General features: G+C 38.8%; 1 protein-coding gene across 1 annotated transcript in view; it reads right to left on the bottom strand.

The window, feature by feature from the left end:
- Positions 1-5,310: 5,310 nt before the first annotated feature.
- LOC126273104 (2',5'-phosphodiesterase 12) overlaps positions 5,311-16,334 on the bottom strand; it is a 49,349-nt gene continuing 38,325 nt past the window's right edge. Inside the window, exons 4-8 of the mRNA XM_049976540.1 lie at positions 14,113-14,245; positions 13,877-14,029; positions 11,888-12,008; positions 11,547-11,698; positions 5,311-5,464 (exon numbers count right to left, since the gene is read on the bottom strand). Coding sequence (XP_049832497.1) covers positions 5,351-5,464; positions 11,547-11,698; positions 11,888-12,008; positions 13,877-14,029; positions 14,113-14,245 — 673 coding nt within the window. The 3' untranslated portion in view covers positions 5,311-5,350. The remainder of the gene's footprint in view (positions 5,465-11,546; positions 11,699-11,887; positions 12,009-13,876; positions 14,030-14,112; positions 14,246-16,334) is intronic.

Genomic DNA, 16,334 nt, shown 5'->3' on the forward strand with positions numbered 1-16,334 from the left:
TGAATGGCAGCTGGCTCTTAATGTGGAAAAATGTTGAGTTAATGCAGACGAGTATGAAAACCAAACCCATGACATTTGCATACAGCATTGGTAATGTGCTAAATGGTCAACTAGTTAATTTGTAAAGGCGACCACATATAGGATGCTATTGTGACCTATTCTTTAATGCCACTTGAGTGTTTGGGATCTGCATCAGGTCGGACTGAAAGAAGACACCAAAGCAATTCAGAGGCAAGCTGCTAGATTTTATATTGGTAGGTTCAATCAGCATGCATGTACTATAGGTATATATTTCGGGAGCTCAAGTGGGAATCCCTGCAGAGAAGAAGACAATTCATTTCGGAGAACAGAGAAGAAGACATTCATTTCGGAGAACACTACTCAGAAAGTTTAGAGAACCGGCATTTGAAGATGACTGCAAAATGATCTTATTGCCGCCAACATGCATTTCATGTAGAAACCATGAAGATACAGAAAATTACGGCTCACAGGGAGGCATATAAACAGTCGTATTTCCCTCACTGTCTGCCATCAGAACAGGAAAGGAAACAACTATTTGTGGTACATGTCACCCTCCACCACACACTGTATGGTGGCTTGCAGAGGATATAAGTAGATGTAGGGGCATGTGATGCACATGTCAGAGCCGATGTGGAGTGATGCACACTGAAGATGACATGAGGCAGTGAATTGAGAGGGAACAGGATGGGGGAAGGGGAAACTGTTGGGTGAAAGGTATGTGGGCAGTGGGTTACCAGAAATTGAGTGGAAGGTGTGTTGTAAGGATAACTCTCATCTGCACAGTTCAGAAAAACAGATGGTGGTGAAGTAGCCACTTAAATTGAATATGTTGTGCTCAGATGAGTGTTGTGCCACCAGTTTGTCAGTTTTGTTCTTTGCAACAGTTTGATGGTGGCCATTCATCCTGGTGGGCAACTGGTTGTTAGTCTTACGTAAATAGCTGTGCATTGTTTGCAGCACACCAGAACTGGTATACGACAAGGCCACTTTCACTGGTGGCCAGTCCTCTGATAGAGTAGGGTATAGACTGAAGTAGAAAAAGCTGTGTGGATTGTTTTTAACGAGCACTCATTTTTGTTTACTCTGATTTGCAAGACAGATCTAGGCAACAACTTCAATTGGAAAGAGCTGCAGTAGCAAACCATGATGGGAAGCACTTTCCATTTGATACACCAATTTGTTTATAATCGTGCACCAACCATGAATGAAACTAATTTTCGTATGCTTTGTGAGAAGAAACTATGTCAATGCTTTTTATCAGTGAATAAACTTGTCTCAGGCATGTGGAAAAAAAGGTTTTAGATTTTCAACAAAAAATCTGTGCACTCATATTAAACATTTAACTCTAGTATGCATGTTGTTGAAAAAACACCTGAGTGCATATCCAGGGCCTGCAAGGCCCTGTCCTTATTTTAAATAGTTCTCTTTATATACCCATCTTTTGGAGTTGAACAATTTGTTTGAAATTTACTGGTGCATTGAAATGTTCCTACATTATATTAAAAGAATCTGATGGGCCTGAGTAATATTTTGTTAATCCATTGATGCCCGATTTATTTTTAATTAACATATATTCTTAATTTTTGGAAAACTGTATCCTGAAAAACTAATTTATGGAATTATGAGGAAATTTTGTTCACTTAGAACCTAAATGTGAAATTTTGGGTCAACATTACACTTGCCATAATATGTTCTAGGCTTTCCTTTACAGGTCTCAAACTGGTATCATCTTTACTTTTCACACTTCTGGATGATGTGCCATATCTGGTCATATCGTATGTCTGGTACACTAGTATTGTATGTCTGGTACATTAGTTCTGGGAAACGAGATGAGTTTTGTTGGTCTTCCCTTACTTGACGTCATTTCAAGACCTTTCTTCTGGTATGTTCTGGCAATCTGTCTTCTGAATTCTTTCACTTCAGAAGAAGTTCCTTCATTGCACTTCTCGAAAGCCATGTATGCGTTTACAACAGTCATATCTTACATCCTCGTAAAAAGACACCATTACCACCACTTTTTACCATGCTCTGCGACTGTGTTTCTCTGTTAGCCAGTCATGAAGTACAACATATTCAATGAAATTCTTGTGTGTGTTCAATGCATATGGTTGTGGAACACTAAGCTTTTCTTTCTGAAGTGAATTCCAGTGTTGGACTTTGACAGAAGGGAGCACAATGTCAAAAATAATTGCTAGTGCAACACACTTGTCCTTCAATTTTGTGATTCAAATTTCCTTCTCTCTATTAAATCTGAATTCAAAATGACCCTTTCTTTTTCTTTACATTATGAGGTAATAACGGCACTTTGTACAGTTTTCCTCTTATTAAGACTAGTAAACTAATTGTTAAAAAATACTTTGTAATGGCATCATCCTGGTTCTTCCCACAATATAGAAAGCAGTTGTAATGGTAACCATCAGTATCACATAAGGCCCATAGTTCATATCCAAAGTGTATGGGCTTGATTCAAACTGCTTTATAGGGTGATGTCCTTAACATATCACAATCATTTCATCGGCTGCTAGATTTTCCTGAAAGACTGATAATTTTGTACCAGAGCCTCTGTGAATGACTTTCAAGATTTGTCACTTATTTTCGGCCTTTTTATTATCATTGAAATGTAATACAGATTTCCATTCAAGGTACCTGTTACAACACACTGAAACTTTCACCATTTGGACACTAAGATCATCATTCTCAGACCAATAATCTCTTCCACTGGACAATTTACGACAGCCAGCAAAGATCAAAAATCCAACAACAAATACAAGAATTTCAACAGGTACAACTGATGCAAAACTAAACAAGACACGATGGCAACAATAACCGCATTGGGGAGGGAGGAAACTAACTTTTAAACCAACCATGTACATGGTGAAAGACCCACAGATATGTTAGGGTTAAAATTTATTAAAAAATGAAACAGCGATAACGATATTATAACAGACAGACTATAAGCGTCAGCAAAGACATTAGTTATGAATATGCAGTAAAGCGCAGACAATTTACCATACAACAGCATTAACTTTTTTGTAGATGATTTTGTTTCACTCTCTCGTATGTAGAAGTTTTGTTATGCTGTACTGCTGGGAGTATGACAGGCTAAGAGTCTTTTGTATTGTGTGTGTGTGTGTGTGTGTGTGTGTGTGTGTGTGTGTGTGTGTGTGTGTGTGTGTGAATAAGAAGACTTAATAACAGTATTAAACAATGAAAAATCCTGGATGGAATGTAACAAAACCAGACACAGAAAGCTGCTACTCACCATATAGCGGAGATGGGTGTGTCGCAATACGCACAACTAAAAGATTCACACAATTTGAGTGAGGTCTCAGTTCTCCGAGACTGCAAATGTGAGTGTGTGTGTACTGCTGACAAAGGCCTTAATGGCTGAAAGCTATGATTGTGTGAATCTTTTTGTTGTGTATCGCTACTCAGCATTTCCGCTATATGGTGAGTAGCAACTTTCCTTCTCTGGTATTAAAATAACAGTATTAAGTATTTTTACTAAAGTGAAACAGAAAAAAATTAAGAAGAATTCCTTCATATTTTATATCATCTTGAGAGGACTGGTGTTCCCTGGAGTCGGCTGCCTGCATCTACAATTGAAGTTGAGGAAAAGAACTCAACAGTCATTTTTTTGTAAACTTAACAGAACGAGAAGCTTTCAGAAGACAAGAAATATAATTAAATTATGTATAGTTATTGTCACGGCATAAGAAAAGACACAAGGTAAAGTAAATGAACAATAATACAATTTCATACACACAGAACATTTCATAACAATCCAATTGTACTAATATTCTCTTTTCATTGCAAGCGAAAAGATAATTCCCAATCAATTTCTTTCATGCTTTCCTTTAATTTTTGTTTATTGTAATACACCGTGCAAGAATAAAGAATGTGATTGCAAAAAAGCTCAAAAGTATACAGATATCTCTAATAAGTAAAGGACAGGTCTATTCTCTTTAGTCTTTTGTACTACTTGCTGCTGCTAATACTTCCACATCCTCTACTACAGTTACTGTTTAATTAATAACTGCTCCTAAAAAGTGTAAAAGTCATTGTGTAATAGAGAAGCACTATTGGTGTTTCGGTAAATATTTTGAATTATTCAAAAACAATTTAGCTCAAACTTGATAAGAGGGGTGCTACAGGGAAAGTGGGAGACTACTGGAAAGGAGGTTGAAATCAAATCACGAATTATAGGAAAATTTAAAAAGTAAGACTTTCAAACACCTCTGGGGTCCTGTATATGCACTGTAGAATTAAGTGTCACTTCTATTATGATAAAGGAGATTCTGTGTGGAAACAACATGACTGCAAGCCACTACTGCTGACCTATCACCATACCATCTTGAAATTTCCCTCATTGTGCCATTTGAGCACAGGATCTCCCATCAGAGTACTGTTAACAACCAGATGCAGGGAGAACAAATTTACTGTCTGCTGTAACAGGTAACGCCACAATCTTATTTCAAATTTTACTTCTAAAATTGTTTAATGCTAAAAGGAATGTAGAGGATAACAAGTGGGCTAGTTATGAAAGCAAATATAAAGCTTTCTACGTCTTCCATAAATATTCCAGACCGCACCAGCAATTACATATCATTTTGTTTAAGGTCATACTTATTTTAGAATGTGACTGCAACATTGTACTTGTAACAAGAAAGCACTCAGCAGATCTATTAAAGTACTCAGTAAGTGTTTAAGAGTGTGTTCACTTGAAGCCATTCCCATTGTTACACATACCATGCAAACTGAGCATTGCCCGAGAACTCTAAGAGAATTTAGAATCAAGATTTAAAAAGACTTGCTGGTTGCAGCAAGACATAGTACTGGAATTATTTTCTTGCTGTGTCACTCACATATGGTACAGAACTGCTAAAGGTAGAGATCAGATCTTGACAAATGAAGTTAATAAAAGTGTAAACTGACACATTCCATGCTCTTTAACTTACAGTTAGTGTGATCCATAGAACACAGGGCTAATTAATTTGTCCCCGGTCACATCAATTAAGAACTAACAATATAATAAGTGAAGGTTTCCACTTCATGTGTAATGTAGGCATGCTCGTTCCCAAGTGCCGAGCCCTAACAATCTGCCCTTTGTTAAAGTCACTTGTGTCAGTGGTCTATCCAATTTGAATATCTCATAGTCAGTAGAATAATTACCCACTTGTCTCTGCTCTGCTTATATACTTTTCTTTCTGCATCATGTGCCTGAATGTATTGCCATTCAGTCTGTGAGAAAATGGTCATGTTTCAGAGAATGAAATAAGAATACAGTACTCCCTACAATAATTCATTGAGTGCTTTATTTTCTCATTAATCAACTCTCTTTCCATTTCAAATCAGCTACTAGTGCTAAGTGATCTGAAGGAAAGACAACATTTGGTAATGCAGTGTGCTGTTTTAGTTCCTCTTCAGTAGGTAAAGGAACAACCTGGAAACAGAAAATAAACCATATTGAATATAAAATTGTAGATTTTTGATACATATCTGCTTACATACAGAAGAAAAACGCACAAAAAATTATGATTGGACATCTCACCATAAGATAAATGATGGGTGAGGACAAGCATAATCTTGTCCACTGCCAGCACACACGCAAGCGACCCCCCCCCCCCCCCCCTCCACACACACACACACACACACACACACACACACACACACACACACACACCATCCGCACATACACAGACAACACCTTCCGGGTTACAGGACTGGAGTAGGTGGTGGTGGGAGGATGCATGGGACAGGTTTTACACCGGGGCGGTTACAAGGGTAGGAGCCAGAGGGTAGGGAAGGTGGTTTGGCGATTTAATAGGGATTATCTAAGAGGTTACGAAGGTTAGGTGGACGGTGGAAAGACACTTTTGGTGGAGTGGGGAGGATTTAATGAAGGATGGATCTCATTTCAGAGCAGGATTTGAGGAAGTCGTATCCTTGCTGGAGAGCCACATTCAGAGTCTGATATAGTCCCGGAAAGTATCTCGTCACAAGTGGGGCACTTTTGTGGTTCTTCTGTGGGAGGTTCTGGGTTTGAGGGGATGAGGAAGTGGCTCTGGTTATTTGAGGTTGTTGGTGTAATGGTTCAGGGATTCCGGACTGGAACAGATTCATTTGCCATGAAGACCTAGGCTACAAGGAAGGGACCGTTTGATGTGGAATGGGTGGCAGCTGTCATAATGGAGGTACTGTTGCTTGTTGGTGGGTTTGATGTGGACGAATGTGTGAAGCTGGCCATTGGACAGATGGAGGTCAATGCCAAGGAAAGTGGCATGGGATTTGGAGTAGGACCAGGTGAATCTGATGGAACCAAAGGAGTTGAGGTTGGAGAGGAAATTCTGGAGTTCTTCTTCACTTAAGGCAACTCACTCACCCTCCACGATCTTTCCAACAAACCACAACTTCCTCTCATTGCACACAGACCCAGTCTCTCCCATCTACTCAATCTCCCACTTCCAGCTCCACTCCCCCCAAAACCTCAAAATTCTAGTCAACACAATCTGGAACCACAACACCCCAATTCAGTAGTTAAACTTTTCTCCAAACCTCTCTCCCAATCCGAAACCTCTGTCCTATCCAAAGGCCTCACCTTCAGCCCCAGTCCCAGATTCAACCAAACAGCCCTCGTCAAAGATTTACTGTCCTACACTCTTAGTCTCTGCTGGAAATATCACTTTGCCACGAAGAAAAATACTCCTCATCCTACTCCTAATGATCCAACTCCCCACGACACTATCCAAATTTAACCCTGCCTGGAACAGTTCCGTCCTTCATCATAGCGGGACCCACCTCCTCTTCCTCAAAATCACCCTCTCCAAACCTTCCAGGAATTTCTCTCTTCCAGCCTTCCCTTTCAATCTTTCTTGAAAAACCTTAGTCCTACTCCCAACATCACCACAGCTGAAGCCCAGGCTATCCGTGATCTGAAAGCTGACCGATCCATTATCATTCTTCTGGCTGACTAGGGTTCCACGACTGTGGTACTTGATCCTCAGGAGTATGTGGCTGAGGGACTGTGTCAGCTTTCAGACAACACTACATACAAAGTCTGCCAGGGTAGGTAATCCCATTTGTGATGTCCAGGCAGAGTTTCAAGGAATCCTCAGAACCTTAGCCTCCCTACAAAACCTTTCACCTAACTCCAGCAGGGATACAACTAACTCCAGCAGGGATACAACTTCCTCAAATCCTGCCCTGAAATGAGATCCATCCTTCATGAAATCCTCTCCACTCCACCAAGAGTGTCTTTCCACCGTCCACCTAACCTTCGTAACCTCTTTGTTCATCCCTATGAAATCCCCAAACCACCTTCCCTACCCTCTGGCCCCTACCCTTGTAACCGCCCCTGGTGTAAAACCTGTCCCATGCACCCTCCCACCACCACCTACTCCAGTCCTGTAACCCGGAAGGTGTACACGATTAAAGGCAGAGCCACGTGTGAAAGCACCCATATGATTTACCAACTGACCTGCCTACACAGTGAAGCCTTCTATGTGGGAATGGCCAGCAACAAACTGCCCATTCACATGAATGGACACAGGCAGACAGTGTTTGTTGGTAATGAGGATCACCCTGTGGCTAAACATGCCTTGGTGCACGGCCAGCACATCTTGGCACAGTGTTACACCGTCCGGTTTATCTGGTTACTTCCCACTGACACCAACCTATCAGAGCTCCAGAGATGGGAACTTGCCCTTCAATATATCCTCTCTTCCCGTTACCCACCAGGCCTCAACCTCCGCTAATTTCAAATTGCCGCCCCTCGTACATCACTTGTCACTCAACATCTTTGCCTCTGAACTTCCGCCTAGACTGACATCTCTGCCCAAACTCTTTGCCTTTACATATGTCTGCCTGTGTCTGTATATGTGCAGATGGAGTGTGTGTGTGTGTGTGTGTGTGTGTGTGTGTGTGAAGAGAGAGAGAGAGAGAGAGAGAGAGAGAGAGAGAGAGAGAGAGAGAGAGTAAACCCACATCCTTTCGTCTTTCCCTCTCCTTCCCTCTTTCCTGGTGAAGCAACCTTGGGTTGCTAAAGCTTGAAATTAGTATTTTCCTTCAGCAGACTTCTGCTGTTGATTTGTTGGAATGCAGAATCTGAATAAAATTTTACAAGTATCTACAGTTTAAAGTACTCAAAGATTTAAATGCAGATATTAAGGAATCTTTTAATGTGATGGGTTGTCTGAATATAGGTAGTTGTGAGCTTTATGTGGTAAATGGAGCATCTGACACTGAATAACAAAAACTAATTGGAACATTATTGCCTTTCTAAGGGCAATTTATTTTTTATTTAAAGATTCTCCTGTTAGAAGAGCAAAATACATAGAATGCTCAATAAATGTACAATCTTCCCTAAAAAATTTTGTTCAATCAGATGAGTAGAGAATATTGATGTGGCCCTGAGAGCATTGGAAATTTTGCGTAAATTGAAAAAATACATTTCTGACTCAATAAAAAAAAAAATCTGTGCCAACTTCACAGAACTTCAAAACTATATCAGCTGCTCTCATTGATAAAATACTTGCACCAAAACTTGCTTTTTTGGTGCAACAGCATCATTAGTTGAGCCTTTCCTGCAAGAATAGCAGACGAGTAAGCCGTTCTTGTACAGTGATTTGTGATCTTTGCTTTCTCTGCTGCTGCATGTAATCAACCCTGATGTTTTAGAATCTATTCCTCCTTTTTGGAAAATATACCTTATGGATGAAAACAATCGAGTTACAGCCAGAAAGTTTGATCTTGATTATAGTACTCAGGAAGCATTAAAGAATGTAAATAGCCTATCAGAGTTGGACATTCTACATCTGAAACAAGAAATGCAAACATGCATTTTAGGAATATTGGGCAAAATAAGACAGTATTTGCCTTTAAAGTATAAGCTTAGACGGGCTTTCTTGTTTACACCCATCGGTTACTATCAGTTTTTCTTCAGCTGAAAAACAGTTGACATGTTTAGATATTCTAGTGTCTAATACTAAACTCTCTGGCATTAAAACTGACCATGTAAAACAAGAATATATGGGTCTTTGTAGACAAATGCCTGTAAAGGATGTACTTAGAACCTTCAACAGGTCTGAAATATGCTATTCACAAAAACCTTGCGAAAATTTTAAGGATTTTGTTACAAAGATTCCTATCTTATCCCAAGGCAGTGCATGCATCAAGTTTGGATTCTCTGTGAAACTTGCTAGCAGAGGAGGGGGAGAAAGAAAGAAACTGTTCAAGCAAGACTCAAAACATACTGTTTTGAAACTTCCTATAGCTTAAAACTGCATGTTTCCCGTGCAAAACAGAGTTCTTCATTTGCACCAAAAATGGACACACCACCGATTTGTGTGTAGCAAGGTCAAGGGAAGTTTGCACATCCACTCGCCTAGGCATCACATGTAATGTAACTGAAAATCAAGGTCCACAAATGTAATCAAATCCTAAAATGGCTCAATTACAGGTCATGGGGAGCAGACATTTTAACTCTGCCTCAGTGCTATAATGTCTTCTTGCAGTCCCAGATAAATTATTGGTGCCAGCTTTATGGACTGGAAATAATTACAAGTCTCAAAACCATCAACTATGGTTCCAGGTACTTACAGCCCCAACTCCACATCCAGCCTGTAGTGATCTGCCAAACTATATATACTCACAACTTCTCATTGGACCTAACAAGAATTTATATGCCTTATGGAAGAACTCGCTAGTATTCCATGTAGTTGATCCTTATTTCATGCAAACTGCATTAAAAAAAAGGGGCACTTGCAGAAAAGACACTTGCAGTCCACCTGAAAGGACACCCAGTGGATCAAATCTCAGTCCTTATTCCACATCAGCTCCTGTGAGAGCCCAAAAATATTTATTTAACAAAACACAAGAAGTATAATTTTGTAGATTCCTATACCAATACAAACATGTAACAGGCTCCACAAATGAGTTTGTTTCAGTGAACGGCCCCCGACTGTTTTGCAATATGCTCTGATTATTTTTTCAGAACCTCCATAGCTAACGAATTCGCTACCTATGAAGTGTGGTATATGCAACCCTGAGGGCATGGAGCAAACTGAACATTATTCAAGTTACAAAGTCCCTCGTCTACTCATGGCTCGACGAGTCCATTACAAACCATCTGCTGGATGACCCAGCAGAGAAACCACTTCAGTCCATCTATAATGCTCCAAAAGGAATAGATATTTCACCGAGTACAAAGTATATGGGAATTCTGGGCGACTGACAGATAAAGCAGCTACATATTGTGACACTGCATTGTCATCACTGGGAGAAGTGACTTCAAAGGGCAGACAACAAGCTGCAGTCAATAAAACCACAACCCATCAAATCTCTTCCAGCCACCTGGGTGAATGCTGCTAACACTGTTCAATATTAGACAGTGGAGTTCTGGAGCTCTGTATATACTGGAAACATTACATTTGTGAACATATTTTGTTACATTATTATTACTATTATTATTATTATTATTATTATTATTATTATTATTATTATTATTATTATTATTATTATTACTGTGTTTTTCAATTATTTAAATTCAATTAGGTAACTGACAGGCTTGGAATACAAGTGCTGAAAATCACACTGTGGTGCACCCTTACCACAAAAAGCAATAACCCTCTTATGAGGCGTCAGCATTCATGTGTATTTCCTCACACAACTTTTGTAGTAATTCATCACAATTATCCCGGTTTTTACAGAAAGTTTAAAATACTTTACTTCTGTCTTGCAATGTGTAACACATCACAATGTCAACTCTCTCATTGTCTTGTGCTTTAATGTAAAATCAATATCTATTATTGCCCACCTCATCATTATTCTGTAAGTAAAACACAATGCTACTCTCGAGTCACTGCTTTACATCAAAAGGTTACTGCTGTATATATTTTTAATGAAAGCCAGCTCAAGTCATGCACAAATACATTCCACTACGAGCAAAATGAAACTTATTGTCACTTTAATGCAAAATATCTTATGGATTTTATACTTTAAAATTTTCCAAAAAGTTTTTATTGGTTTAGTGACATCTTCTACCAGTTCCTTTAACTGTTTTAAATTTTTCAGTTAAACTTCCTAAAATTATCTGATTAACAATAATACATGCAACTTTTCACAAAATCTCTTTGAAACATATCTGTGATTTAAGTCAACAACAACTAACAAGATTAGTAACTCCTCCTCCTCTTCTTCTTCTTCTGTCATAAAGTAACCCTTCCTTCCTCTGCTGGTAGCATACATAATTGAAAATGTGTTGGTATTGCTATGACAGTGCTGAAAGATATTTTCAGGTTCTGGACCCTAGTTACACATCAGTAAATCTTTAAAAATATGTTGTTACTGAAAGTAAAAAAAAAGATTAACAAAATTTGATTTTGTTTTAAGTTCATTTGTTGTGGTCATAAAGAATGCTGACAACACCCCCCCCCCCCTTTCCCCCAAACCCTCTCCATTGATACTGCTACAGTTAGTTAATAAATAAAAGTAACATCAAATTATATCCATTAGTTTAAGTTACATACCTGTGTCACCTGTAAGTTATCTGTCTGGAAGAATATATAATCTAAACATCCAGCGAATCCTTCAGTGTAGTTTGTGAAATCTGGTGTCCCACATGCACTTGCAATGTTGAATTTGTGCGATAAACAAACACCTTTCACAGTCTCTGCTACATCTGTACAAATGAGTGGAATAGCTAACATTACAAGGGTGCACTGTACAGATGAAAGCACACAGCACACACAAGTTCATTTAAGTCTCAAGGCAATTGTCTTTAAAGATATTACATATTTTCTTATTACAAAAGAGATTCATTAATCACTAATGTTAAAATTACAAGATACGTAAAAGAAATATCACTTACTGCTTGACCAGTCGACAGCATCTTCCGTAACCATCTGTTGCGTCATAAGTTGATAGACTCCACATTCTGGTGTGCTGTTGAAGTCGCCACACAAGAGAAGTGTCGCCTCTTTGCCTGGAAGCTACAACAATAATTTAATCTACAGCATTTTTGGACCAGATTCACAGTTTTGAAACATTATTTTGTGTGACAGACAATGAGGCATATTAGGACTGTACATTAAATTTCTTTGCTCTACATATATTTGGGTAACATTATTCTATACAGAGTACGCGAAAGAACTTGCCCCCTTCTAAACAGCCGTGTACCGCAAGTCTCTAGAGGAACGGAAGGTTCCAAATGATTTGAAAAGAGCACAGGTAGTTCCAGTTTTCAGGAAGGGTAGTCGAGCAGATGCGCAAAACTATAGGCCTATATCTCTGACATCGATCTGTTGTAGAATTTTAGAACATGTTTTTTGCTCGCGTATCATGTCATTTCTGGAAACCCAGAATCTACTCTGTAGGAATCAACATGGATTCCAGAAACAGCGATCATGTGAGACGCGACTCGCTTTATATATTCACAAGACCCAGAACATATTAGATACAGGCTCCCAGGTGCATGTCAGTTTCCTTTACTTCCAGAAGGCGTTTGATACAGTTCTGCAGTGTCGCCTGATAAACAAAGTAAGAGCCTATGGAATATCAAACCAGCTGTGTGACAGGATTGAAGAGTTTTTAGCAAACAGAACACAGAATGTTGTTCTCAATGGAGAGACGTCTACAGACAAAGTAACCTCTGGTGTGCCACAGGGGAGTGTTATGGGACCATTGCTTTTCACAATATATATAAATGACCTAGTAGATAGTGTCGGAAGTTCCATGCGGCTTTTCATGTATGATGCAGTAGTATACAGAGAAGTTGCAACATTAGAAAATTGCAGCAAAATGCAGGAAGATCTGCAGCGGATAGGCGCTTGGTGAGAGGAGTGGCAACTGACCCTTAACATAGACAACACAGGATTCTTTATTGTATGATTATATGATAGCGGAACAAACACTGATAGCAGTTATTTCTGTAAAATATCTGGGAGTATGCGTACGGAATGATTTGAAGTGGAATGATAATATAAAATTAATTGCTGGTAAGGTGGGTGCCAGGTTGAAATTCATTGGGAGAGTCCTTAGAAAATGTAGTCCATCCACAGAGGAGGTGGCTTACAGAACACTTGTTCGAACTATACTAGAGTATTGCTCATCTGTGTGGGATCCGTACCAGGTCACATTGACAGAAGAGAGAGAGAGAAGAGCGGCGCATTTTGTCACAGAGTTATTTGGTAAGTGTGATACCGTTACAGAGATATTTAGCAAACTCAAGTGGCAGACTCTGCAAGAAAGGCACTCTGCTTCCCCCTACTTATACCTCCAGAGGAGATCACGAATGTAAAATTAGAGAGATTTGAGCACGCAGGGGGGCTTTCCGGCAGTCATTCTTCCCGCGAACCATACGCGACTGGAACAGGAAAGGGAGGTAATGACAGTGGCACGTAAAGTGCCCTCCGCCACACCCCATTGGGAGGCTTGCAGAGTATAAATGTAGATGTAGATACTATTCCACAGAAGTAGAAATAGGGATTCACAATAGCCAGATTTCTGGTTATACTGTCCTCAACTCACCTCCAACCAGTAATGTAGCCAATGACTCATGACTGCCACAGCACTGCAGGGTGTGCATGCGGTATATTATACAACCATATAGTCTCTGTACATTTTCACGTCTGTATCAGTTCCAGTTTCGTATATTGCTACACAACCAGATACTGGGAATATTATAAAATTCATACAATTCATCTTTTTGGTGGTGCAATAATTAAATTGGGGTAGTAATCCTGGCTTGTCTTTTTTATACACTGAAATGTGTACAAATGTTTGCTGAACTCCCTATGACTGACTTACAGTGAAAAACCACTCTCAGCCTATACAGTATAATTTTTCTTTTTTTACTTACCGATCTTCTTACACTTAGTAAAATATCTTGAAGATACAGAATTATCATTCCAGCCTGCAGAAGTCTTATGTGGTCAGCATCTGGATGGAAATATAGATGGGTGTTGCCAACAACTAAACATCTTTGTGAATTAACACAATCCAAAACAGTGACCTTAAACAGAAAAGAATGCAGGTTACACTTCAACATAAAATCAAAATCCAGAAAGAGTAATAAAATAGGTGTGAGATTTTTACCTGCAATGAAGTTGTTCTTGCCTGGAGCCTAGTAATCAGAGGTTCATTTGTTCTAATTTTTTGCCACAAATCCGAAAATAAAGGATTTTCAGGCAGTTCTTCAGAAAGAATCAAATTATGAGTATCTAATAACCTGTAAGGAGACAAAATGATAGCACAATAAATACCCATTATCCCTAGAATGGTTAACACAGAATGTTAACATTCAAAACTGTCGGTAAACAATACTAATAATTGATGGAGGCTCTGAGTCCTCTCCCTACAATTACTCTTCTAGATTAATGTGGTGAAATGTTATCATGCCAGACTCATGAATCTCACTTTTGTAAATCAAGTACAGCCTTTAATGAACTTGGCATTCTCACACTTTAACACCAGAATGTTTGCCGTGACGGATATTGATAATTACACAAGTATATTTTTGAAAAAGAGTGTAGATAAGCAGAACGAATTAACGCCAGTCATTCAATTGCAAATTACAGGTATCAATACACAGGTAGATAATGTAGAAAGACATTTCAAGGAGAAAATAGTGAACTCTCATATTATAAGTGTAATTAGTTTGGAGGATCAAGTTAAGAGTGATTATAGATCGAAAGGTTACTGAGAGAATAACATCCGGAAATGTATCACCTATTCCTTCTTCCAAACTTAGTGATACCAGGAAGGGTATGGATGACCTGTGGGTAGAATTTAAGTTTAACCACCAGTGAAATGGTGACCGATTTGCAATGCAGAGCTAATTCAGGGTTATCAAGACAATTCCCTAAATTTAAGCCGGACGGATATGTACATATGACCCATTTCTTAAAAAGATTTAATCAAGCTTTACCAAAAAAACTGGGAGGAGTCCAAGAAGATTGAATTTGCTTTGGGTATCTTCTAGGGAAAGCCTCAGAATAGGGAACAGTAAATACTGAGAATTTTTCCTCTTGGGGAGACTGTCAAAAGAAATTTAAAGAGAAGTACTGGTCGGCCAGTGCTGAAGAAAAGTTAATATCAGATTATGGGAGCCAAAATATTATAATAATACTTGGGGTGCTATAAGGAAATATTTCAATTGGCATTTAACATGAGCAAAGTATTTAGATAAGCCAATGGAAGAAGAAGGATTAGTTCGTATTTTAATTAGACGATTGCCAATCTATGCGAGAAAAGCCATCTTGTATGGTGGTTGGAAAATGCTGTCTATTTTTTCCCTCTTGATATTCACAAACTTCTATCATCCTTCCTTATATCTGTGTTTACTAGAAACCTAAATCTTCTCTCTAGATAAGAAGGCCAAAAAATCAGAACTACACGAACATACATCCACTTATACACAAATATACACTTCTACACAAACATTAAATTACATACGACAAAGCGTGTCATGTTGTGCGACCCGCCAGGTGTTGTAGGGGAAAATGTGTGTACATATGCAAATATGCGCCCATATATAGGAAGCTGTGATGGTTCTACATCAAATGTACATAAGAAGAGGTGCACATAAACAAAGAGTAATGACAGTTCTAAATAGAGATTAGAATAGGCACAATGAATTCATGCGCAAAGAGAGACAAAAGCATATTAAGTTTATGGAATGAAAATGCTACATAACAAACAACTATAAAGTAGTAATGAGTAATGCATAAATAAGAAAGTGGCATGAGCAAAAAAAAGAAAATGAAAGTAGGAGAAGGATTAGTCATGTTGATCATTAAGAAACGTCAGTGTAATAAATATTCTGATGAATTCAAGGATACTGGGACGTAAATAGAATATGTAGACATAGTTGTTGTGGTCTTCAGTCCTGAGACTGGTTTGATGCAGCTCTCCATGCCACTCTATCCCGTGCAAGCTTCTTCATCTCCCAGTACCTACTGCAACCTACATCCTTCTGAATCTGTTTAGTGTATTCATCTCTTGGTCTCCCTCTACGATTTTTACCCTCCACACTACCCTCCAATACTAAATTGGTGATCCCTTGATGCCTCAGAATATGCCCTACCAACCAATCCCTTCTTCTAGACAAGTTGTGCCACAAATTTCTCTTCTCCCCAATTCTGTTCAATACCTTCTCATTAGTTATGTGTTCTACCCATCTAATCTTCAGCATTCTTCTGTAGCACCACATTTCAAAAGTTCCTATTCTCTTTTTGTGTAAACTATTTATTGTCCACTTTTCACTTCCATACATGGATACAAATACTTTTAGAAACGACTTCCTAACACTTAAATCT

This window comes from Schistocerca gregaria, chromosome 5 (genome assembly GCF_023897955.1).
Source record: "Schistocerca gregaria isolate iqSchGreg1 chromosome 5, iqSchGreg1.2, whole genome shotgun sequence".
Lineage (NCBI taxonomy): Eukaryota > Metazoa > Arthropoda > Insecta > Orthoptera > Acrididae > Schistocerca > Schistocerca gregaria.